General features: G+C 36.9%; 1 protein-coding gene across 1 annotated transcript in view; it reads right to left on the minus strand.

Annotated features, from left to right (window-relative positions):
• PSMD14 (proteasome (prosome, macropain) 26S subunit, non-ATPase, 14) overlaps positions 1-25,787 on the minus strand; it is a 42,372-nt gene that overhangs the window by 13,351 nt on the left and 3,234 nt on the right. The window contains exons 3-6 of the mRNA XM_010192051.1: positions 11,328-11,399; positions 10,875-10,994; positions 9,681-9,751; positions 8,573-8,723 (exon numbers count right to left, since the gene is read on the minus strand). Coding sequence (XP_010190353.1) covers positions 8,573-8,723; positions 9,681-9,751; positions 10,875-10,994; positions 11,328-11,399 — 414 coding nt within the window. The remainder of the gene's footprint in view (positions 1-8,572; positions 8,724-9,680; positions 9,752-10,874; positions 10,995-11,327; positions 11,400-25,787) is intronic.

Consider the following 25,787-nt stretch of genomic DNA (forward strand, 5'->3'; position numbering starts at 1 on the left):
TGTTAGTAGCTTTAATATAATAGAAGACCTTGTCTGTTTTGTAATTAACACATCTTTACTGGAGAGATATTTGGAAGTGATTGCTGTGAATATACTGGTTAGTAAAATAAACACAATCACACACCACTTTCTGTTATCAGACAAATTTGTGAATTGTACACATTATACTCCAGATCAACAAACTGTGATATAACAGCCAAGTAGAAGACACATTTATATAACCCTTTATTTTTCTGAAAATATGTATTCAATCTGACCTTGCAAATATAATTAGCTTGTGGGATGTGTGGATTTCAGTACCATGGATGCTTTACTAATTGCAGCTCTTGGAAATAGATACTAAATATTTGGAAGCTGCCAATACAAAATAAAAACGGCATCTTTTTGTACATCTGTCTTAGCTTCAAAAAGGATAACAATCTAAAAAACAATAACTATACAGTGTTTTTCAAGCATTTCCCCCGGGTCACCAACCCACAATAGAGCCCACACAATGTACTTTTAGAAACAAATTTACAATTATCTTCAGCGTACTTAATAAATTTGAAGATAGCTGTATTAATATGATTCATAGTTATTCAGAATCTAAGACAAGTGCCAGAGTCCTCAATTGCTTACTAGATAGAAATCTGGCTTTTTATAGTCTACAGACAGTTATTAAAAATAACGGCTTGATTAAAATTTAGGATGCTTAGTAGCCAGACATATTTCAGCTTCTTTTGAGAATGTGAATGCTATATATATTACTACTTCTTATAAAACAGTCTTCATAACTTTGTGGGGTACTTTTTATTAAAAATTTAAAAAAATATAAAAATTTAAAAGAATTTCAGAAGTACTTTACACACTTCATTCCATTAAGTCCCTTCAAATGCAACCTGCAAACAATGTTGAAAGAAACGCTTCTGTTTTGCAAGATGCACTGTATTTTAACGATAAACTTCCGTCACAAATGTCAGCCTTTTTTGCTTAAATAAATAAAAAAAATAAACCTAACATCAATATTTTTTCCAGTGAAGAATCTATGACATATGGTGACTATCTTTAAAAACGCATTGTGTCCTTGGAACTCAAACAGCGATGCATTGTTTATGCCATATGTTTATCAACAAACATACCAATGCTTAAAGACAACTCTGCGAAGGATGTAATGTGGTTATGCCAGGTGTGGAAAAAGAAGTAATGTCCCATCTAAAATCTCTTTTATCACCTGCAACTGACCTGTTATCAACTGCTTAGTTTGTTTCAAGAGTCTTTAAAAATGAAATGGAACACGTGACCCGAGAAGTGCAGCTCAGGTTTATGACCATTTCGTTATTTATGCTGCCATGCACTGTTAGACAACTACAAGTGAAGAACATCTTCTGTCCCCTGTAAGCCCACAACATAAAAAATTCAAAGAAATCTTACTTTTTATGCCATTTCCAATGAAAAGCACTAAGAACTGAAACTGACTCATGCCAAATGCATATCACTGAATTGCTGTGATTGTGAGTTTGAAGTTTGCAACATGGAAATTATTTATAAAATGTCAATTTTAGCTCTGGAAAATATATTCCTAGGAGTACGTGCATTTTCCTTCTCTGCCCTTAGAGAATTGCTGACTTGTGGTCAAATCCACTGTACAACTTGAATATCCATACTGGGAGGAGAGAGAACTACAGTATAATACATTTATCTTGACAAGTGAGGGCACGCATCCATAACTCACAAGTAGCAAAGCTACAAGTTTTAAAGTTATATGCCTTAATGAAGATAAATGGACTATTCTACATCCACCACAGCAAAAGGAAATTAAACATTTAATACTCTCAACAAAAAGTCTTCTTGGAACTTTTTTTGTTTTAAGGAAGGGCATGAACTGAAGTAACCTATGTAAATGACTCAGTAGGTAAACATACATTGCTTCATTAAATCACAGCAAATCCAAAGGATGTCGCATAACAAATTTTTGAACACCAGCATCAATATTAACAGTTGTGGCATCCCACTAGAAAATCAGGAAGTAAAATATGGAAAATACGTTATTCTGAACATGTGAGATTACACTAAAAATGCTGTTTTTCGAACAAAACAGTGGCATACTGGCAGTAATAAAACAATCCAGTACTTTGGGGTTTATGCCTGGGTTTAGAAAAACACATCCTAAACTGAAAACACCACGTGGCCTTCAGTATAGTGCAGATACAATCCATCTCTTTCAAATGTGATTCTTCAGGAAAAAGAGCATCAGTCTTTATTGAATCAACAGTAATCAAATCCAGCACAAATGTATCTACTTCCTTATTCTCCAATTCAAGCTCCTATAGCAACTCGGTTCTTGCCCAGATGTTTCCGTCTCCGATATGCAGAACACTGCACCAAATGCCCTGTTCAGTCAACAATAAGAAACACCACAGTACTGTAAGAGTATCTAAATGTACCAGATATTGTACAAAATGCACAGAAACATACAACCCCTAGCCTTGAAATTTAACCAAAATTATACATCGTAACGTTCTCTTCCATTGTTTAGAAGTTTTCCTTTACAATAGAAAAGTGTTAGCAAGTTCAGATCTAATAATGAGAGTTGTTTCAAGTAGAAAAGATTCTGACATTAAATTGTAGATCTAGCATGTTTTAAAGTATATTTTATTGTAAAACATTATCTGCATAGTAATTAACAATAAACAGACATGTCTCCAAAGCAGTAGTGACAATATAGTCACTTCACTGGTTTGTTTAGTTGGTTTTAACTCATACTTTCAAGCTGTACCTTTGTTACTAGTCTCTCCACACATCTCATTTTAACGATTGGTTTTTCCTACCTTCTTACAAAAACATCACTACCTTCTTCAATCGTGGGGCTAATTCAAACAAACAAGGGAAAAGGACAGGTTCAAAGGAAGAATAATAGTATTTTGATACAAGAGTGGAGGTCTGAAAGCATGCAAGCTTTCAGGAAACTAGTGTAAGACTATGTTCATCTGAAGAAAATTCCTGGGGTCAGAAGGGAATTCCAGTACTCAGAAGAGTCATTGTTAAATCTCCCTCTGCTTTTGGTTTCACTCTTTTAGACTATCAAGTAATTACCAAGCTATAAAACCACTCGCAGACATTTGTCTCAATAAGTTGGGAGGATTCACGCCACAAAAAATGTCTCAGAAAAAGAGTTTACCTACTTTTCCCCATATATGTCACCAAGCTAAGACAGTGTAGTGTATCAAAAATGAAATCCGCACCAGAATGTAGAACTGGCAAGAGAGATCCAAACTATTTGCAAATCGCTGTTCTTATGGTCAGCACTTAACAAAATGACCATCTATTACTGTGAAGAGTTAAAAACTGGAACCAGGTATTAACAAAACCATACTGTTCATATACCTAACTCATTACACACAGCTTGTCACCTAGGTTTAGAGGTAATGCAAATGTACCAATGGTGGGGGGCAAGAGATAGAGGAGTGTTTTATGGAAGAGGTCACCAGAACAGGTCATTCCAGCAAATGAAAAAGAAAGCTCTATTCAACCATATGATCTAATGGTTTTGTGGTAGCATTTTACTCTTTTATGCTGTGCCTACGTGAATTTTGCTCATTTTGAAAAATGGAAAAAAATCTCATTAGTGCAGCAAGAATTAAAAACATGCTGGAATACTGCGAAATGTCAAAGTGCAGTATTTGAGCCACCCCACTTTTGCCATAGGCACAGAATGCTTTATAATTCTAAACAGAAATTTCAATATTTAAAGATTTTATTTTTCTTTGCTAACAGCTAAAAAGGACTTTGGGACCTTTACCTTGCTTAAAAGATGACCTTGGCTTTGGACAGACACAACTTTGCTATGAACTTCCAGCAGCAACTCAGCTAAGCTCTCTTCACCTCAGCTCTTCATTTGTACAGGAAGATAAAACCAGCATCCTTCTCTCTCCAGATAATTGCTATTTTAGGATAAATCATACTTTTTTTTTTTAAGCATAGAGTATAACTGTCCCTCTTTGGGACTTCTAGAAGCATGATAAGAATAATTTTTTCACACTTTAAAAACGAGCAAAAGAGTAAATGATAAAGTTCATCACACTTGTTACTCCTTTTAGAATAAAATTCTGAAGATTTCATAAATTGAACAAAAGAAAGCAATTTACAGCTCCCACTGAAAAGAAACTGCTTAAACAAACTGGTTTTAGACTACAGCTCACATTCTGGCTACTCTTTGAAATACCAAACCTTCCAGTTCCAGAAGAGGTTACTCAGACCACAGAACAAGGTTCTTCAATAACGTATGTGGCAGGAAAAAGTAGTAATAAACTGAAATGGGGAGCTGCTGACTATACACAAAGAGGAAAAAATGCAAGACCACCACGAATAGGTATTGCCTTGAGGCTGTCGCATCTCAAGACTCCAGTGGACAAAACCCCAAGTGAGTTGGTCCGAACTCAACATTGACACTGTGCTCTGCACAAAGTTGGACTAGATGATCATCTGAGATCATTTACAATCGGAATTATTTTGGTTTACCTGGTTACCCAAATGTACAAAGGTTTTTGCTCCTTGTACCCTCTGAATAAGATTTTGATAAGGATAAAATACCACAGCAAAAACCTCTTTATGAAAGCAGCAATATACAGTTTAAGCACATGATTAAGATGCACAGCATCTTAGTTTTTATCTGTCAGGAGGTGATTAACATGCAAAGTAGAATTTATATAAAAAAAAAAGTTATCAGAAAGGCAAGTCTTCTCCTCAGAAAACAACTAAAAAAAGATCTTTGCCATAAACCAACAGATCTTTCTACAAATACTTCTGACAGTGCCTTGCTAGGAAAAATTACAGCATAACAGACATGAAATTTTGCTGCGTGAATAAGATATTTCGTTACACATCCTACTGAACACCACAAGCACCACACTGCTCCAGTGTACAAAATGGACTTCTGACAATTTTGGATATTTCACTGAACCTTACGCCAGCAATTGTTAATCATGGGAAACCAATGAACTGCCTCTCAGGAAAACAAATTATTCTAAATGGTGACTTTTTATAATAAAGATTTAAAGTTTAAACTTTGAAACAGTTAAAAAGAGAAAACCTCACTTTTTTCTTCATTTGACTTCTACGAGTGCAACACAGTAAGTTAATGCTTGTGGAGTTAAAGATATTAAACTACACTGGGTTTAGTGTAATTATTTTTTTCTTAAGAGGTGAGGAACAGCTGCTAACGTAAGGCCCAAAAAATATTTATTTTGAACATTTGGCAAAGGTGTATCGTTCTCTGTACAGACATCTCAAAATGTACGTTGGAAATAAATACAAGATGTCAATATTTAGCTCTACTCCAGATCTTTAATGAAATTACTGTTTCTGTGGAGTATTTTAAATATTAATTACAACTTCCACTGCACAGACTGGAAAACTGGAGGGGGTAAGAGAAAGGTTTGTTAGTAAGTACAAGATGAAGCAACAACTAGCCAGGTTGCCCCATTGGCCATATTTCAGCACATTTACTTCATTCACAGAAATATTTGGTTTTTTAAAAGCCATAAAGCCTTTTCTCTGGGTTCTAATAACACTGACCTTCAGTTAAAATTCACCGATGCGTTGCGAGTTTATTTTACAGACAGCTAGAACATCATTAGCCTAAAAATTGCAATATATGGTACTGAGTCATGAAAAAGCACACTGTGTGTGCAAGAATATACATGCAAAGTAATAAGATCAGTATTTAGAATTACTTGTCCTTCATGTGTCCTCCTATATTTATGCAATAATATCCCAGTCCTAAAATGGTCATTAAAGCAATTGGCATTTAATCCACAGATCTATACGAGGATTCTGTTTTTACATAAGGATTTTATAAGGCTTTTAATTTTTGGTCATTAGCTTTAAGAAGAAATAATTAAGAAAAAAACCCAACCTGATGAGAATTACATATCTTCTTATCTTTAAATTGCAATCAAGCACCCCTGCCCTACACTAGGTGTTTGGAACACCCGCATCCACATGAGGACAGCTAACAAAGAAGTTAACAAGTTTTTGCTTTCTGTCAGTGACAGGGCTAACTGCTTTTTAATGCTGTGGCCAGCCAAGGTGAACCTGAGGCTCCTCATCAGAATCCATTTCAACTTCCTGACACATGAAAATAACCTCTGCCCCGGTTGCTCTTCGCTAGCACAACCATGACTGCTTCACTGACTATAAGCCATAGCAATTTATATGGGCACGGACCTGCCCTGAGGCAGCTTTAAAATTAGCTTATGTGTTATTTTGGACTTTGTTTCTAAATACTTCTAATCTCAGTCAAAACACACCATATCAAAATTTTCTATGCCACATGTTCACTATAATTGTTTGCCAGACCGTTATGTTAGTAAAAGGTAAAACGAGTAATGATCTTGGACTCACATAGCAAAAGCTTTGACTACGTGAGCAAATGCCCACCAGTATCGTGGCTACCACACCACCAAAATTACCTCTGCGATCTGTCCTTCTTCTGCTGGCATTGGGAAGAAGCAGGTACTGCCCTGAAATAGGTTTAGCTCCAGTTGTCTTACATACGAAGAGTCACTGGACACCACACTGAGGCAGCCATGCCCATCAAGAAGTCAAACCTGACCTACGAAATTCCCTTGAGCTCTGATATAACCTGTTTGTCTCTCAGTTAATCTACAATTAAAATACATTGTAACGTAAGTGATCTTGCCAATCAGGATCACAAAAGCCGTGCACATTCCATAGCCCGATCTAACCCCAAAATCAATAAATTAATTAGAGGTGATATTTGTAATTCAGGGGATTCTTTCTATTTCTATTTCTAAGATTTTAAGGATGCACTTGCCAGAAACATGACAGATGTAAAATTTTTTTTAATGTGAAACCTGAGAACGTAATTTAATCTGACTGTAGCAGCTAGACTTGCATGAAAAACAAACATTACAAGACTTCCAGTGATCTCAAGTACTGGCAGCAATGCCATCAGAAAAGCTGTAATTGAGAAATGTTTAGGTGGACAAAAATTACAGATATGTTTAGAGGGCAAAAATCTATTCATGTTCAAAATAAATAAACCAAAGATTATTTTCTTGAAGAGAACAAAGACCCTCAAAAATGACATCTGTGTCAAACAACAGTGGCAAAAAATTAGTAAAAAACCCCAAAACAAAACCAAGCAGCACTTAGCAAGCAAGTGTGGTACACCAGTCGTCTGACTTACTGGGAGACTTTTCTCCTTAGCGGATTTAATAGCCAGTGAGGTCTAAATTAACTACTCTTAAAGTCCCAGAAATTATATTTTGACAAAATAAAAGGAATCTTATTTTCCCTTGAAAATAGGAAAAAGCTAAAGAAAAAAGTTGTAGGAAAAAGAAGTCAGGAGTAATTAAGTATTCTATCGCAACTTCCCCCCCAAAAAAAACTGCCTACATTTTCTTCTACTCTTCAAGCAATTTAGAAGGGATAAAAATTGATTCAGATGTCTAATAGCTTTCAAACAACCAGAATTTTTCAACTGGCTGCTACATAAACAAATTCACTATAAAAATCAGAATTAAAAAAAAGCAACTGTAGCTTCAGAATATTCTATCATGAAATTAAGGGAACCCTCAGTGGAATTGTTTGGTAGCTTTAATACGATCTGTCTCGCAGGAAATACGATTCTACAGCTTTACAGAAGACGAGCACTTACTTTTTAAATATTTATAAATTTACATTAATATCATCCATATATACCATGAAGCATTTCAATAATTATTCTACAATACAATGGGAGTGCATGCTCAAACAAAACACCTCAGCAGTATTTTAAAGCAGTAAACCACCTAGCCAATTTCTGTACGTTCTGTAGTTTTTCTAATCCACTCTCCCTGTGGTTGAGCAAAATCGAATTGCCTCTCACATTTGCAGACAGCTCTGTGAAGGTGATAATAGAGCTGCTCCCTGCTGTCATGAGGCAGGAAATAGGAAAATGGCATATGGGGCTAGAGAGAAATAAAAAGAGAACTAAACAAGAACAAAAGAGATTTCAACAAAGGACAACTATAACCCAATATGCTTTGCAAGTTAATCTCTTTTCATAATTATTTAACAAACAATCATTTATCTGCACACTTCTCAAACTCAAATGCTTGATACCAAGTTTTCTGTAAAGTTTTATTGCCTAAAACATTTGGAATAGAAATGATACTAAAAGCCATAATACACGACGTCTATAAATTTGTTAGTGCCCACATTAAGGGGCTGAACCTATTCCAATCTGTTAGTAATTGGTCTTAGATTTTTGGGGTAAAATGTAATATCTGAAACAATGTATACTTGGATTATTAGCTGCAAACATGTTGAGTGGCACCTGCACAGCAAAATATTAAGGGAGGATGATGATTGGTTATGTGTACTGACAGTATCAAAGACTTACAGCCTGTTTAAGGACTACTGATGTAAGATACAGAATATACTAAAAACCGGTGTTTTCATTTACCATGACTTTTTTTTTTTAATGCTGAATGGGCCTCCAAAGGGTCAAGAACTTAAACATATTTACAGTCCTTCTATATTAAATCTTAAGTACCTCATAAAAAAAAAACCAAAAAGCTTACTATACCTTTCCTTTTACACTCTGAATGGGATCCACCACTACAGCAACAGCTCTTTCTGATAAGGCTTCAAAGCTCTGCTGAGTATTGATATCTACACCAGACAACCAACAGCCAAAGCCAGGGTGACTATGATACCAACCAACTACCATCTCAGGTCTGAAACAAAGAGGACATTGAGATTCTTAAAAATAAAGACACGTAACACAAGAAGAAATAGTACTGTATCAGGGCATAAATTAGGATGAGCTGTGAAAAAAACACCATTAGAAATATTTAAATTACCATAGTATGGTGAAAACATGGACATGAATAAATGCGACAAAAGAGGGCTATCATTAAGGGATGCACATTAGCAGTGGTAGATCATGCTTTCAGTTTTTCACCCTGTTACCACACCTTCCCTGAACCAGTTTTTACCCTTTCAGCACTTGAGTAAATACCTACTCTTTAACTCCTTGGCGTCGAGGGTTGAATTTGCATGGCAGAAAGTCCATTTCAGATATGGACAACAGGAACCAACAGTGGGAAAGGATTAAATATCAATTAAATCAGCAGTAGAACTAGGAACTCAGTCAAAAAGCAATTTGCACTGTTCTGTTCAGCTGCTGAGCCTTTTGCTAACATTAATTTTGAAGTTTTTCCCACAGTAAAAGAATTTGAGCAAGCAGACGACAACTGTTGAGAGGTAGGAGTAAAATAAGAATTTATTTAAATACTAGGATCTTTTACCAAGTTATTTTCCTTTCTTTTCATTAAAATTTCTTATAATTAAGCTACAACTTTTTACCTTTAAAATCCTAGTTAAGTAATAATTTAAAAAAAATATCTTTTAAGTAGGTACTGTTCAGTAACTGCTCATACTAAATTGAGCAGCACTCTCGTATTTCTGTGCAATAATCAGAGATGTAGCTTTAACGTGAGTGACAATCTCCTGACATGCATCAGGTGGACCGAATTGTGTGCTATGCTACTCACCTGATTTCTGGGCCAATTATTTCTTTCTAAACATTAATAACAGGCCCTAGATCACTAGTTTTGCAGGAGGCCAGCTCTTTCTTCTAACTAACATGCAGTGAGTCTTTGTTACTGTCAGCCCTCTCTGAGGTGACTTACCTTCCTGTCTGTTTTAGCATATCCAGCATTTTTGCTTGAAATACAGGATCAACTGCCTCCACACTGACACCCTGATGTGAAAGACACATAAAAATAACAGTAGTTGTACCTAAAGCAATATTATCTTTTAACCTGTTAGTTTCCACAAACAGAAATTTAAACCCCATTCATAAACATCTGTTTAAAAGGGCAACCTGACTGCTTTAGAACTAATCAACTGAACATCCTTAAGTGCAAATCAGAAATTAATAAATTCATTTCAATGTGATTTTTAAAATGTTTTAAAAAAATGCCATTTAATCAATACCTACTATGAGTAAACATGATTAAAACAGGCATAAAAAAAATAATCTTTTCCTCCTCTTTTTATTCTGCAAACTCTGGCCTGTTGTTTCCTCAAAAGTTCAACTCTCTGCAGGTTTCATTCAGGATAAATACCATTTACTGGCTTTCGGCCGATTCTGCTTACACTATTGCACATGCACAGAATAAACTCTGGACAAAAGCATTTTAATACTTCACTGATGCACAGCTCCTAGTTACAACGGCATCTGTGTTTCTTTTAAGAACAGTATTTCATTTAAGTTACACAAAAAAGCATCATAAATTCCAGTTACAGCCATTGTCTCATAATCTCTAACATATCGCTTCATCACATGAATATTCTTACTCAAAATTAACACACTTTTTTTTCCACACTACAAAAATATCATGTAAGAGACATGCCACTGTAAGAACTCTCAAAGAGAGCAAGTTTGAAGTATGTCTATAGCATCATTGCAATTAAGGGCATGATACACTTCTAATCAAACCTTTCCACGGCTCTTAGGATGAGAGCTGTTAATTTTATCAATTTCTTAAGTATTGTAAGTTATGTTATACCAATATATTTACACAGATCCAAAGACAGATCTCCATATTGATACACATACTTATGTACTAGTCTTTGCTAAAAAAATAAATAAAAATAATGTTTAACTATTTTTTTTAGCTGAAACCCTTAAATCCACGCGATCAAACAACCTAAACACAAACTGTCCTAATGACATCAATAACCAAATTACATATTCAAATTACACCTAATAGATTATACCTTAAGATTGCTTAAATCAAAGCTGAACAAGGTCTCAGAAATTATTTACCATGTAAAAACCAACAAACAAGACTATCAAGGTTTAGCTGTAAAGAACTCACCGTCCCTGACTGTGGCATTGCAAAAACATCAATCACCCTCACAGTGTAATCATCCACAAATTCTCCAAGCATCAGACCCATAACTTCCATAGGGACACCAGCACGACCATGCTTCAACATCTGCAATTAAGACCAAACGACATTGTATGTTGAACTAACAGGAGGCTCAAGTTTACTTGGGATAGCTCTTTCAGCCTTTGTTCATCTACACAGAGTCTGCAGCATGTAGTTCTTTTGAAAACTGCAAGGAATGATAAAACAGTAAAAATTAAACCAACAAAACAGAAATAATTAAAATTAGTTTCTTATTCTGAGTGTTCCACTCAGCATTAGATCTATTCTAAAAATTAGTCTGATTAGCAGCTCATGAGCACAAGTCCGTAAACTTTGGATAGGTGTCAGGTGCTTAATCTCCAGCGCTACACACAGAGGCAGTACACACAGAACACTTACTTTCAGCAGTGCCAAAGAAGAGATATAAACCTGTTCCGCTGTATCGACCGCAGGAGCATCTGTTGGTGGCCCCTATAAAAGAATAAATTATTATTTTCTCCACCATTATTATGCTGCAGTTTCTAAACATTTTCTTTTGTTTTCCATACTACAAAACTTAGGGAAAAAAATGCACATATAATTGTGACTTTGTGTGTTGGATGCCGTTCTTGCAAACAAAACAACAACGAAAAGCACAGTCAAACACTTCTTTACAGCACCTTCCTCCACTAACACGTTCTGTAATACAAGTCACCCAGCCATCATCCCCGTCTCTCCCCACCCGAAAGCAATACCAATCTAAAGAACCATCTTCTCAGAGTCAGTCAAATAAAAAACTGGCAACTACTGCACTGGGTACAAACCTGTTACAAGACATACAGGCTAAGAGTCAGCTAAGTCTCCATTAGTCAGCCTTGCCACAATGCTAACCTTCGTCAGCTGTAAAATATGGCCAGTTCTCCAATTAACTATGTGTTTCTTACAGTGGTGTGAATGTAAATGCTGCTGATTAACTGGCACCAACACAAACAGCAATTTCCCTTTGCTTCATCAGCTTTCAGCTAAAGAGGACTTGCAGATAAAGGCTATGGGAGTACTTTGCAGATACACCGGTACAGTGAGAGAAAAAACGGACCTCTGATCCCTAGGTGGAAAAGCTGTGAACAAAATACTTTGCTCTTTGCCTTATGAGTAGTTATTCAAAAATTAGCACAACTGTCCCAGGTGTGAATGATTGGCTGAAAGAGATTCTGTGTACTGTTGAAAATGAAAAACACAGGAGGCAGCAGTTTAAGTGTCCTTTTCTCCAGGAGCAAGAGACACATTGCTCTTACATACAGACTTAGGTACCAGCATACCTCATTACAGCCAATTAACAGCACATTCATTACTTTATTACCAAATTGTGTACAACAGATTTCCACTGGAAAAAACCAAAAGGTCACTCCTGAACTAAGTGATGTAAACTTAGAAGGGCAACAAAGCAACTACAGAGTAGGGTTAAAAAATATATATATATATTCCACATAAAGGAGAAAAAAAATAGTGCCTTTACACAAAGTTTTTGTAGATTTAGAACTTTGATTCCACAGTTACAAGTAAAACAAGAAAAAAAAGGAAAAATTTTTAGTAAATTCTTGCTTTTTCATTTAGAGTGGGAAAATTCAGTACAATGTTCCTCCACTCGACATCAAACAGAAGACTTGGCGATTAACAAGCCTCCCGAAGATAAAACCAGGAGTCTAAATAATCAGCATGTTAAATCGGTATAGTGATAGCCCTTCCTGCATACTTTCACTTTTACACACAAAGAAAAACATCATCTAGTCTTCAGAATGTGTTAAAACAGTAAGAAAACTCAGTTGTTTGCCTGTGTTTTTTTAAAATGTAAATGAATTCCTTCTCTATTAGCTCCAGATCTAATCTTTACCTTTTGAATTCAATCCTTGTGTCTTGAAATTCACATACATGCATGGATCTGTGTCAACCACAACTGTTTCTTAACACCCTCAGACCTTTATTTCCAACTTCAATACTGCTGACCATCACCTCTTGGTATTTGCTTTCCCTCACCTTCTTGCTACTCATTCCTAATTCTTCTGTCACTTCGGCCTTCCCACTAGCAATCTTCCAGCAGGTTTAACTTCTTACCTTCTATAACATCCTTGACAAAGGTCCATATTTAATCAATTCCACTCCTTCATTAAGTACTTCCCTGACTAGTCCTAGTCCAACAGTGAGAAGTGTTCCTCTAACATTTACAATTAAAAACTCTGGGAGCAGTTCTTCAGAACACTTCACAGAACCAGATGCACAGGGCACTTGAATCACTTACCTCAAATTTACTACAACTGAATTGCTTGACTGACAAAGCTTCAAATGCCCAATCATTTTCTGATACCGTTACTATGGGTTTTTTTCACCATAAACATGGTTTACTTTCTTAACTAAACACAGTCACCTTCTGCTTTAAGAACCCTAACACCCATGCTGTGATCACCATACATGTTCTACATTTGCCCCGGATTTCGTTTAACATTTCACTGTAAGCAAGTATCCTATTACACCACCCAGTATATTTTAAAATAAAGGATAGCATTTTAAAAAAAAATCTCCAAACTATCACAAGGAGTTCTGTGACTTCTGGAAGGCTGATGTTTGATTGGGACTATCAAGTTTATTCCACAGACTATGGCTCTTAAATCAGCTCTCCTGCATGGAATCTCTACTGTCAGTTAAGGCAGATCACACTGACAATCTTCCTGCATCCGAGGCATTAATCACAACTCTCTCCCCTGTGTAGACACCTGTGTTCACAACTTGTAAGAGTTTAATTACTCTGCATAACTTTTCCCATTTTAAAATCTATTTAATATCAGTCAGTAGATTCAAAACCTATAGGGAGGAGACAAACATCATTACATTTTGTTTCTGTAACAAGGCAGCTGAATTACCTTTAGTTTAAGCAAAGGTGCAAACTAAAACAGTGTTACCCTGTACTCATTCCTAATCTTTCCTTATGATTTCTATACTCCTTGGAGCTTTCAAATGCTTGTTTACCTCAGTGATGGTCCAGAAAAGGGGATATTTAATATTATACTTTTGTCAATCCTTGAGGCACTCTATGAGATAAAGTCGCTTCTGTTTTCAAAACTTATGTTAAAGTTCTGCCAGCTGCCAACAATACATTTTCAGCATAGGAAATACTAATTCATAAAGAAATACTTCACTGGTGTAAATCAACCTGCTTAGCATATTTTTTTCTTTATTTTTTTTCCACTTTTTTTTTTAAGCCAAGGTATTCACTGTGAATGATTTTGCACACTAAATGTGAGTTTAAATATGTAAATACATATAAGTTACTACATTAAGTGTTAGGAGATATTAATTGCAAATTTCACTGTTTCACTTTAAGCACATGCCCAAGATAGTAAAAATATTAAAGGTTTGCTTCCACTCTTCTCACGCAGTTCAACCAAGTTACCTGAACACCTAAAAGTTAGCTAATAGTTGTATTAAATGCACATATAATGTAGACTTATTCTCAGTCCTATAAAATACAGTACATACTAGGTATTTAGCTAAGCTTTTGTGAAGTCTTGACTATAGCCCTTCAGTCTGCTCTGTTCTCCTTTTAGATTACAATTAGTAGCTAAATTATGAGAAAGGAAACAACTCATTGCACTGCACCAATTCTGTGAAATAATTCTCATGTTACAGTTCTTTCCATTTGAATATAGATTAGAACAAACTGCTCAAAAGAGTTCTGAAATTATTTTGATGCACCAGTTCAGGAATTTTGAGGAAGAAAGGATCCATAGGTCAAAACCTGACCAGAATCCCCCTTCATAACAGGCTTAGTTACACAGTATTTTCCTACCAAAGATAAATAGGCACTTAAAACAGTATAGGCACACACCTGTCTTTCTACGGAAAATTATAAACCCAAAGTTCATAAGCTTTTTAACCTAAAACTTTTAAAGATTTAACAGGAGATACCAACAGAACAGATTTTGGGTCTTTTGAGCAGCCGACTTGGCTTTAGACCTTGTCATTTGAAAAAGCAGACATGTGGAAACTAGAAGCAATTTACTTCCATCTCTGACCACTTCCTTTTTCATCACCCTTGAGGGATGACTGCAGCTTCTGCGTGCTAGTTACACGGTATGTGGGAGCTAGCTAAGGGTTACATGGGTTGAGATTTCCTTGGCCTGTTTCTGCTAGACTTCCACAGAAGTTTATGCATTTCTTTCATGAAGCAAAGAGGAAGAAAGACTTTATTAGCTTATCTTTACATGGAGGCCAAGTATTTTACACTGACTCTCCACAGCATGTGCTATTAGCACTGTTCATAAACGTCACTGCCTGCCAACGTTAATAAAGGAGCACCATCCTTATGAAGCAGAGTACCAAATTAAATTAACTGGTGTCAGAAACCCAAACAAGAAAGCATTTGTATCTGCAATGCTAAAAGATCTGCTGGTATTTTGGGGTACATTATAGTATCCAAAGGTCACACAGTTCTCCCACTATGCAGAGTTACACAAGTGTCCACCACACTTGCAAGACAGCAACTACTGCCTTCATTCTGCCTGCCCACAGCCTTATTGGACTATTTATTGGGGAACTGGAGGAAAAGGGGATTTGGAATACCGAGCACTGTTTTTCCCAAGCATTCCTGTGTAAACTGGATATACTAATTATTAAAATTCAAAAACTGTTCTAAAAAAAATGTTATTGTGCTACTTACTGCAAATGCAGGTTTCTTCTGAATCAACTATGCATGCTGTTAGTCAGCGAAATGATGGCCAGCCATTTCGTAAAACCCAACCAAACTCTGGTTCTGTTTTTGCTCAGAATGGCAGAATCCCAATTTCAATAATAACTGACAAAATTAAGTTACCACTATTAAAACGCATTTTATTTTTTTCTCAATTTTTTTCAGTAACACTTGTAGTGGAAAAAGAATCACATTCAAGTCATGAACAGAATATTACGTTGTGATATTAAATTACGCATTACAGTATTTTTATTTCAAACAGTTAAAGAGATGCTCCAATATAAAAAGCAGCCCTTTACTTGGGCAGCCCTTGTTGACGAAGTGTTAAAGGCATTTGCCATTCTAACAGGATAAAAACTAACGCCTTGAAGTGTTACCTGCTCAGGCCTTTTAGCAAATTTGTTAACACTTTTAGGTATATTACTCCACCTTTCTCTTAGTGTGAACTGGTATCAATTATTTAGCCAATTTTATTATGTTATTAAAATAGCTGCTGATTAAATGTGAACTAAAGTGTCATTTTAGAGCACTGCTCTTTATTTGTACTACTTTCTATACCTATTTGAATAAATGTAAAGTGAACTCCATTAATCACATCAGCAACTGAGAAATACTCCACAAATGGAGACACTTTCTATTGTTTAAATAGATCTTAAACACTGCTCTGGTGTCACGCTAATAGCACAAAAGATTATTTTGAAATACAGCACATCTATTCCAACAAGAAAACCTCAGTTTTGCAGGGGTAACTAATAAAAAAACCAAACAAAATGAACCAGTGAGCTAAAGTACTGTGGAGCAAATCTTTATTGCACCAAGCAACATATTTCTGTATAAAATATAAGAACTGCTACAATCATTACTACTTTAATGTTTGCAATTGGAACAATTTAAATGTGAACATAGGACATACACATAAACGCTGACTGCTCTAGTGTTTATTTCTTTCCCAGTAAGGTAAGAAAGAACCTTTTAATAGTTTAATTTTGTGAGTATTAAACAACCAGTGTGAAAAACAAGCTGCATGTAAACTATTTCTACTGCCTCTGCTTCAATGACTAGCTGAGGCAACCTGTTATAGGAGGTGTTAATTGGCAATAGGAGTACAAGTCAGAAGCATGTTCCCCATCGTCCTAACCCAGCAAGGCTAGGTCATTAAAGTGGAAATGAATTCTTTCATGCTGACTTAACCCTTTCAGTACATATTTTCAGCTGTTATATCTAAAGACAATTGAGAAAGATTAACTGAAAAAATAACCAAGACAGAAAAAACTTTATTTTTTAATTTAACAAAGTATTCACCCCCCACATTTTCTTCACGTCCCTTCTCCTCTCCTCCAAAATAAGTGTCTTGCATAATAGTTATGATATTTATTATGTAGGCAGGAAGAAAGAAGGGCAACTGGGGTATAAATTCAATGACAACCATTGTAAAATAGTAATTTCCTATATTAAAGGATAAGCGGAAAGATCAGGCACTTAAAGTGAACTGAAAACTACCATTTTGTGGAGGTAAATCCAACAGCAGGCCTGTAGCCTGGTACGAGGCAGGGAAAAAAAAACAACCAACCAACCAACATTACAGAATACTACCTGCAGAGAGGACATACACTTGAGCAAGCATGCAGAGGAGGCAGAGATAATAGTGATAATAAAAAGACCTTAAAAGTTCAGCAGAGTACCACTGTTCTTCTCTACTTACCCTTTCGTCAGTAAGTGGTACACCCTGATGATACACTGACATGAAGAAAACATTTCTTAGATCAGCATAGTGCTTTTTACATGCGCTAAATCTAAGAATCTAAACAAAACCGTGATTCTGCAGCTCTTTTTCCTGTACTGAGACTGCTCACAGAAAACGCCAACTTGTATTCCACCAGTGGTAGTGGCAAAGGGAGAAAGCCGTATTCTCAGACCTCAATGGTTCTAGCAACATCGCCATGACAAGCACTAGAAGCCATGGACTGCATTTTCCACAGTACAGGAAGTTTACATCAGTCACGACAGAGAAAATTACGCAGTTCATTAAAAAAAATTGAAGAAATAATAGAATTCATAAAAATGGAAAACCAAATTACTTTACACTGTGAATCACACACTAATTAATAGCAATTGGAAATTTTATTGCAGTTTTCAAGGTAGCGCACACACCATTTTACAGTTAGCTCCACATCAACAGGATTATATTTTGAAGCTAGCACTATGTCTAAACAGTTTGCATGTTTAGGCCCATTTTTATACCAATTATAATCAAGCATACATAACAGACCACAAAATACCATAAGTCTCAACAAACAGCCTAGATTTCGAAAGGATCACATTGTCTTGTTACACCATATGTCAGATGAAACAAAAATTGTAGTAACGTGTTTAGTCTCATAGGCAGCCTCATAGACTCCAAAACAGAGTAGGAATACTAGGGAAATTTTGTGGCATCAAATGCTACTTTAAATGAAAAATACCTGAAAAAAACCCTAACAGGCCAGATAAAGAAACCTGCCTCAGTATGTTTTACAAAATTCTGTCTCCTAAAAAAAAGCTCATCTAAGTTCACATTTACAATAGCACTTACATGACACCACTCATTTACAACAGATCCATAAACAGCAACGTAAATGGACTTGCAATAGATAATGTTTCCTATCTTTCCTCTTCTTCAAAAACCAAAATTGCAGAACACAGAACATTGGACAGCTTTGAGCAGGTGGTTAAATGGGTCAGGATCATCAGCTTGCAATCACCTCTTCAGTGCAGAGCCAAAACTTTACTACTTACTTTTCTGTTTGTTTCGGTATTTTTTGTTTCTCTGTGTGTTTTGTTTTGTTTTAGGGGTTTTTGTTTGTTTTTAATTAAGTAAAACTTCAAACAAGAATAATCTCCAGTTCACTGGGACAGTCCACAGAGAACCTGGCTAGAATTTTAGTTAAAGTAAGGAAAAGCAAAGAAAGGAAGCCACCAACAAAAGTCAGCTCATGTTTCTATCCTATCCGTCAGTAATCTCTCCTGCACTACCAACAGTCTCATGGAAGTGGTACAGTAATCCACCAACATGGGCACACGCAGGATTTCCCATATACCTGTGGAATGTAATGTATTTTGTACATCTAATTGCCCCAAACTTTCAAAAACTTTAAAAGTATTTTAGAATGAGATAAATTTAATCTTACTACAATGTACTTTACAGAAAGTCATACTACTTAGTCTGACTTTTAATAGAAATAAATATTTATTACCCAATATTAACATGCATTCATGATGTAAAGCTATTCACATACACCACCTCAATGGAATTCGCAGTAGTCAGACTTTCTGCAGTGCTCTTAACACAACTGTTGCATGAAATGGCTACTTAAATGTAGTCTTTCCTGGTTCTAGTAGTTCCTCTCCCTTCACCCCACACAATCTACAAATTCACTGAGACACACAAAAAAGCAAGGGAAGGAATGCTGCATCACTCCAGTTAATATTCCTTATTAGCAAATATAAGGACAATTTGGACTAGATGACCTCTAAAGGTCCCTTCCAACCCACACCATTCTGTGATTCAATGACAGCACTATGATTAGCAAAAAGCTGCAAGCTTAGGGACACAAAAGTCCTCAGGAACACTGCATGTGTTTTTGAACAGAACTACTGTTTTTTGCAACCTTTTGCCTACTGACAAAAAAAGAAAACCCAGAAAATACAAAGAAATAGTTTCACTGCAGAATAAACCCAGGACTAATCTGTTATCTATTCCTATCACCAGTACAGACAGTACTGGGATTTAGAAATGCAAGCCTCAAGGCAGGTAACTAGTCCGTGTTTGCGGATGTTGTCTGCCTCCAGAAGTCTGGCTCTAACCAAGATTTTGAGTTACCTTACTCTAGACACACATGCTGCCAAGAGGGCAAGGTAGCCCTCAGCGAGTGCAATCGGAGGCCACCCTAAAGTACACTTTGTGCAGTTAAAAGGGATTTACTCAATATGTACAAGAATGCCCTGAGGTCCGTAGGCCTACAGGCTCTCTGCTGTGAAGAGCTGCTCCTCTGGACACAAGCAGGTGAACTGGGAGACTCAGCGGCAGTACGTAGGAAGGTCAGTTCTTTGTAACGCTTTTTAGAAACAACACAAAAAAACAACCCCACACCACTATTAATACAAGAAGAACATTTCAACTTTCCAGGAAAAAACAAAGAAGACTCTTCTACGCCCCACAGGAAAAAAACAGAAGCCCCTGTTCAGAGGTGCTGCATAGTAGCATTGCAACTTAACATTCAATAGCATGGGATTTCAGAAAGAAGAAGCAGTTTCTAAGAGAAATAAATTAAATCAATCACTGTAAAGGGTTTGTTTCCTGCTTACAAAAAGGAAAATTACAAGTGAACAGGTACAAACCAAAAGGCATAGAGTTGTCTGCTCTTGTTTAATCTTTTTTTCCTGTTCTCTCTCATTGTGGCTACACGCATTCCTTGTCCAAGCTCCTTTGTCTCTTCTGGGGAAAGTCAAATGGACTGCACTGGCAATTACACTGGAGAGAGAGAAGCTAATTGCCTAATTATTAGAAATAAGGAAGTTTAAGATCTGAGGCCAAAAGGAGGCAGCTAAAAATGGTCTCCAGAGTTTACAGGAAAATAATAGATAGAGGAAACTGGTAACGCTTAGGCACAATTCACAAGCTTTGTTACTTTTAGCTTCATGTTTCTGTGTGTAACACGTGAGTCTAGCACAGCCCATCACACTTCAGCACAGATTTTATACCACGAAGTACATGCTGTGTTGGAAAGTCCAACCACATGGCTGCTCTTAAACCAACTCTAGTATGCTTTTCACTTCCTCTCCCATGAAGGCTTTGGATACAAATCATGTAACAATCACTCAACTGTGTTTCAAATGCAGGAAAACTACACCCAGCCTTTAGCAAGCCCCAACAGTTTTCAAATAAGCCTACACTACCCACGGAGCTCTCACCTTCTCAAGCCACACCAGCACCCTAAATTTGATATGAAGCTTTTGGCTGAACAGCCCTGTATTAAAACACTAATCAAGGCAGTAAAATACTCATCTCAGCCAGTGAGAGTAAACCAGCACAGTTTACTATATCTAAGGTTTTTTCCTTCTTAAAAACAAAATCATATATTCTGGATATATAAACTGACACTGAGACATTCTACAGGCAATAATATAGACAATCAATTAAGTCTTTTGAACTTTTTTTAATGGGGGTTGATATTGGGTATTTTGAATGGATGAAAAAGTTTGTCACTGAGAAAATTCTCCTACTCTTTAAACAGGCTGGTAGCTTCTGGGGAAAACAGTAGCACTGGAATAAACTACCCAAATTATATACCATCTCCTCTACGAGGAAGTATATTTGAATTCTAGCAATACTAAAGTACTTGAGAACTTTGTTGGAAAGTGTCTCAGAAGCGATGGCGCAGAAGTGATGCACAATTACAAGAGACACAATTCAGATTTATCCCCCTGGCAGAGTATTCTCAAAAGGACTACCTGAAACTTGAAATACGTGTGAGAAGCAGACGACAGTGTATCACCACAATTCACGTAAAGCACATACACCCAGGAGACACAGGAAGGAAAGTCATGCAAGTGCAACAGATACTGAGATACCGAAACACTCCACAGGTCTCCAAAGTTAAATGCACTTCATTACACTGAAAACAACGTATTTGCACCCTTCAAACTAAAAATCAGTGTTTCAAAAATCAATTAACCAAAAAATTTTCAGTAAGATGTTACCGCATTGGAGTTTTTTCTGGTTGGGTTTTTTGGAAGGGAGGGCGGTGGTGGTGTTTGGGTTTGTTTTGGTTTTGAGTTTTTTTTATTGTTGTGGTTGGGTTTTACATAGTGAATCTTCACACACAGATTACCCAGCTAGAACACATCATTTGCTTCAAGAAACACATCAGCTTAATGAAGTAAGCTCAAGGAAACTTGCACTTAATTGTTAATTGGGAATGATCTACACAGAGCCTGACCCTCCTTGGCTGCCAGACCACCAACTCTTATTCTGAAGCCCCACAGAACACTGAACCAGTAGTTACATTTCTAGTAACCATCCTGGCTGGATCAGCAGAAGAAACAGAACTTTTGAGCAGTGGCAGGTCTCCCAAGTTCCCACAGTGCCACAGATTTACTAAATGAGATCAGCATGTTCTAAAAAACCATGATAATATGAGGGAAAAAGGTTCCACAGCATCAAGCAGTGCAATGCTTGAAACCTCATAATCACAGTGACAGTTTTCAAGTGCCATTTACAATGCCCTAATCTGGAAACATCCCAGCTAACCCATCTGATCAACTATTTCACAGATGGAAGCACTTGATGGCTAATTGGCAAATCCATTCTTCAAGTAAAATAACTATCTGCATTTCTATTTTCTACATTCCAAGTCAAGGTGTAAACACTCCTTGTAAGACACAGGTCACTTCTCTGTCTCTCCCTCGCTTCCCATTTGGATTTCTTTTCCTTCCACTCTGCCATTAAATATGTTAATTCAGAAATACAGAATCCATTTTATTTTCCATTTATTGCACTAGAACAGTTGTCTGCACCAATTTAAATGAGTATTTACAAAAATCCATCAAGTAATGAAAAATTATTTCAACAGCATTTTTAAAAAGTGTCATTAATTATTTCACTGCTTCTTACCACATCTGGATTCAGAAAAACAGACAGGATGTGTTAGCATGGACAAGAACTTGTATGGCTTGGATTATTGTTCAGAAAGTGCTGGGGAAAAAAAGCCCTGTTAAAAGTGCACTTAATTTGCTCACGTTCTTCAATAGTATCCAGTAGGATTGCCTAACAGAGGCATATGTGGAACTGATTTCACTTCTAAACAATAGTTCAGTGTACAAAAACGAAGAGGAGTGTTGCTCCCAATGTCTGCTTGCTACATACGTACAACACTTTTACGTACCCCACAAAGCCTGTTAATTTGTCTGCAGCAAATGCACAATGCAAACTGGAGTATTAAATCACTAGCAAAACTCTGCGCTAGGCAGTATTCCAGGAAGATGAACAAGGAGATGGGAAAGGATGAACCAGGAAAGGAAAGATAACTAAAGAAACCCCAACACAAAAAGGGACAGGAAGAAGAGAAGATGAGACCACACAAGACAAGGAAAAGAAGGGCACTGCCAAAATCTGAGCTCCCATGAACTGCAGAAGGGAAATTAAAGTAATAAGCATTTTGTTCAGGACATCACAACACGTCCGAACTTTAACTGTTCCCCCACATCTTTTTTAAAAAGCTTCAATCACACATTTTTCTTATACATACATAATGTAAGCAGAAATTCAAATGCCTACAGTATCAGGCACGCAAGACAATTTCTGCATGAAGCAGAGTTGCAAAGAGGGTTTTACATGAGGTATCAACTTCAAAACTAGACACAGGTACATTCCCATACGAAGAACACAAAGTTAACAACCAAGTTCACTGTCAGAAATAACTGTAGATGGCTTACGTGATGCCAAAAGCTATCAGATTCTCTTCCCTCCTCTCTTGTCCACCCACTGCTCCAGGAAGCCAGTCCTTTGTCCATCTAATGCTAAGAGAGCAGAAATGGCTCAAAATTGCTAAGCCAGAAGTCACTGGAGGGAAAGTTTATTGTTGAAGTATCACTTTAAGATCACTTCCTTAAAGACTGGTTTATTATCTTTATGAAGACAGGCTTAGGGTTGATGAAATCCAGCACAGACAACCTCTGCACAACTCAACACTGGAGGCCAAACAGCCACCCAACAGCAAGCTGAAGGAGCAAGTCGTAAGAAAAGAAGAACCATTAATTCATGCAAAGTGGCTTTCAAGTGGAACACAAGGCACCAAAAAACTTGATAAGAAAGTTGTAAAAATATGAATCCAGAGAGCAGTTGGGAAAACATATTTGAGTTTGGAAATGAAGAAAAACAAACAAAAAGACTCAAAACAAGATAATAATCAGAAGAGATGGTTTTACCAAGGGGAAAGAGCCGAGTAACTGCTGTTGAAGAATCTAAGGCAAATCAATGAGAAAGAACTCCTTGGCTGAGACCAAATAAGAACTGTGCTGACCAAGCATTTGATGCTACTTGAATATTAGTTATAAAACAAATCAAACAGACTATTAGCAGACCTTATGTGATGCAGTCCTCTTGTTAAGCAAACCCTTAACTACAAGAAAAAACATCCCCATGTTATAAAATTACTTTGAAAATGTTTCTCTTTTCCTACAAGACTGTACACACAGATGTTTCCATGTCAGCAAGAATGACTCAACAGGTTTTTTACTATGTTCAACCTTAAAAGTAAAACCTCCAATGACAGAACAACTGTGACACAGCAATAAGAAAAATCAAGCGCTTTACAGTTGCTTAAAACAGGCTAGTGCACATGAATGGTAATAACCTTGTTCACTTTCTAGCAAGACGAAGTACGTCCAAGGAATACACAACTTCTCTCTTCTATCTCAAAGCCATCTGATTCATCCTGGATTCTCTCTCTATCTCAATCTCAGTCAGTCAGTGTGCAGAACAGAAGTGACCTTTGAAGGTCCACTGAAACACTGTATTTTCAGATCAAAATTACTCTTTTTGAAAAGCCTTCCTGCTGTTTCAACACACCAAAATGTACTAAAGTAGTCAAGATATCCAGTGGGAGCAGCAACTCGCATAAAGAGCAATTCAGTTTTCTGCCCCCTCCCGCCCCCCCCCTTTTTTTAATCTAACACATACTCATCAACTCATTTAAGAGACAATTCCATATTTAAACAAACACAGAGCAGCTTTGCAGGCCAAAGCTGCCAGAGGAGTTCAGCAAGCTGCTTCTGAATGTTATGTTCTATTGTCTGCCACAATTTTCTAGCAAGCTTTAAGTTAAAGCTGAGAAGTTCAGAAAGCAGCAGAGAGTTAACAGTAAATTTGAAAAACAGCTTTGATATGCGTCAAGTTCAGAGAGGACTAAGAAGTGAAAGCTTGAGTGATTAGACTGCGCAGATGTTAAAAAAAATGAAGAGTCATGAAGCAGGCTGGCAGCTCAGAGGAACAAGAGAAATAACTGTTTAAGAAAGTGAAACTAAAAATAACTGAGGGCTGCTTGAAGATTCACCAAGAGTGTGAATAGAATTTTAGCTATAAAATGGAAAAAAACTATGCACTAAAAGTTACAGCTTATTTGGCAAAACACCTAGAGGCTGTAAATCGGATTAGAATATTTCACCAAATGCTTCAGTATTAAGCCACTCCTTTCCTAGTTATACTGGACACAAACACACACCACACAACCGAAAGAAGCTGTGGGTTTAGTAATTTCAACCATCCCAGAAGCAAAGTAATGCACACAACATGAAGCCTAAGACAAACAGAACTGATTCCTCCAGAATATGAGTCTGGATTCTCAATTTAGAAGAGCTGCAGAGGCAGACAAGGAAAGCAGAGAAAGGCCAGCTACTTTGGCCAGGCATGACTATGGAGAAAATTACACTGGAGACCTTTCCTTAAGGAAATAATTCTTCCTACGAGCCTCAGACAACTAAGTTCCTAATTAGTTTTTTCCTGTACCCACAGTTGTCAGCACAATGGTTTTATTTTTGAAGACTGCTCGTCACATCAGTTGTCCAAGGAAAAAACCACTAGGACTTGTACAAATGGTAGGAGAAACCATACAATGTGTGTAGGTCTCCCATTGGAACATGACAGCTGACAGGGAGGTCTTTTGCTGTAAACAGATTTGCCGAAGCAAGGACAGCAGCAAACAAGAGAAGACACAACAAAACACACAAGGTAGCTACAACTACCTGCAAGTTATCAATTCAACTCAAATTACCTCCTGAAGTTTACATATACTTCAGTATCCTATAGTGCCCATCACAATGTGATCCAAGGAATGAAAGAAATCATTTATGAAGGAGCACGCAGGTATGCTCAACCACGAGATATTAGGAAGAAATTCTTCACTGTGAGGGTGGTGAGACACTGGCACAGGTTGCCCAGGGAAGTTGTGGATGCCTCTTCCCTGGAAGTGTCCAAGGCCAGGTTGGACAGGGCTTTGGGCAGCCTGTGCTGGTGGGAGGTGTCCCTGCCATGGCAGGGGGGTTGGACTGGATGATCTTTAAGGTCCCTTCCAACCCAAACCATTCTATGATTCTGTGATAAA

The sequence above is a fragment of the Mesitornis unicolor genome, unplaced genomic scaffold (assembly GCF_000695765.1).
Source record: "Mesitornis unicolor isolate BGI_N332 unplaced genomic scaffold, ASM69576v1 scaffold36399, whole genome shotgun sequence".
Lineage (NCBI taxonomy): Eukaryota > Metazoa > Chordata > Aves > Mesitornithiformes > Mesitornithidae > Mesitornis > Mesitornis unicolor.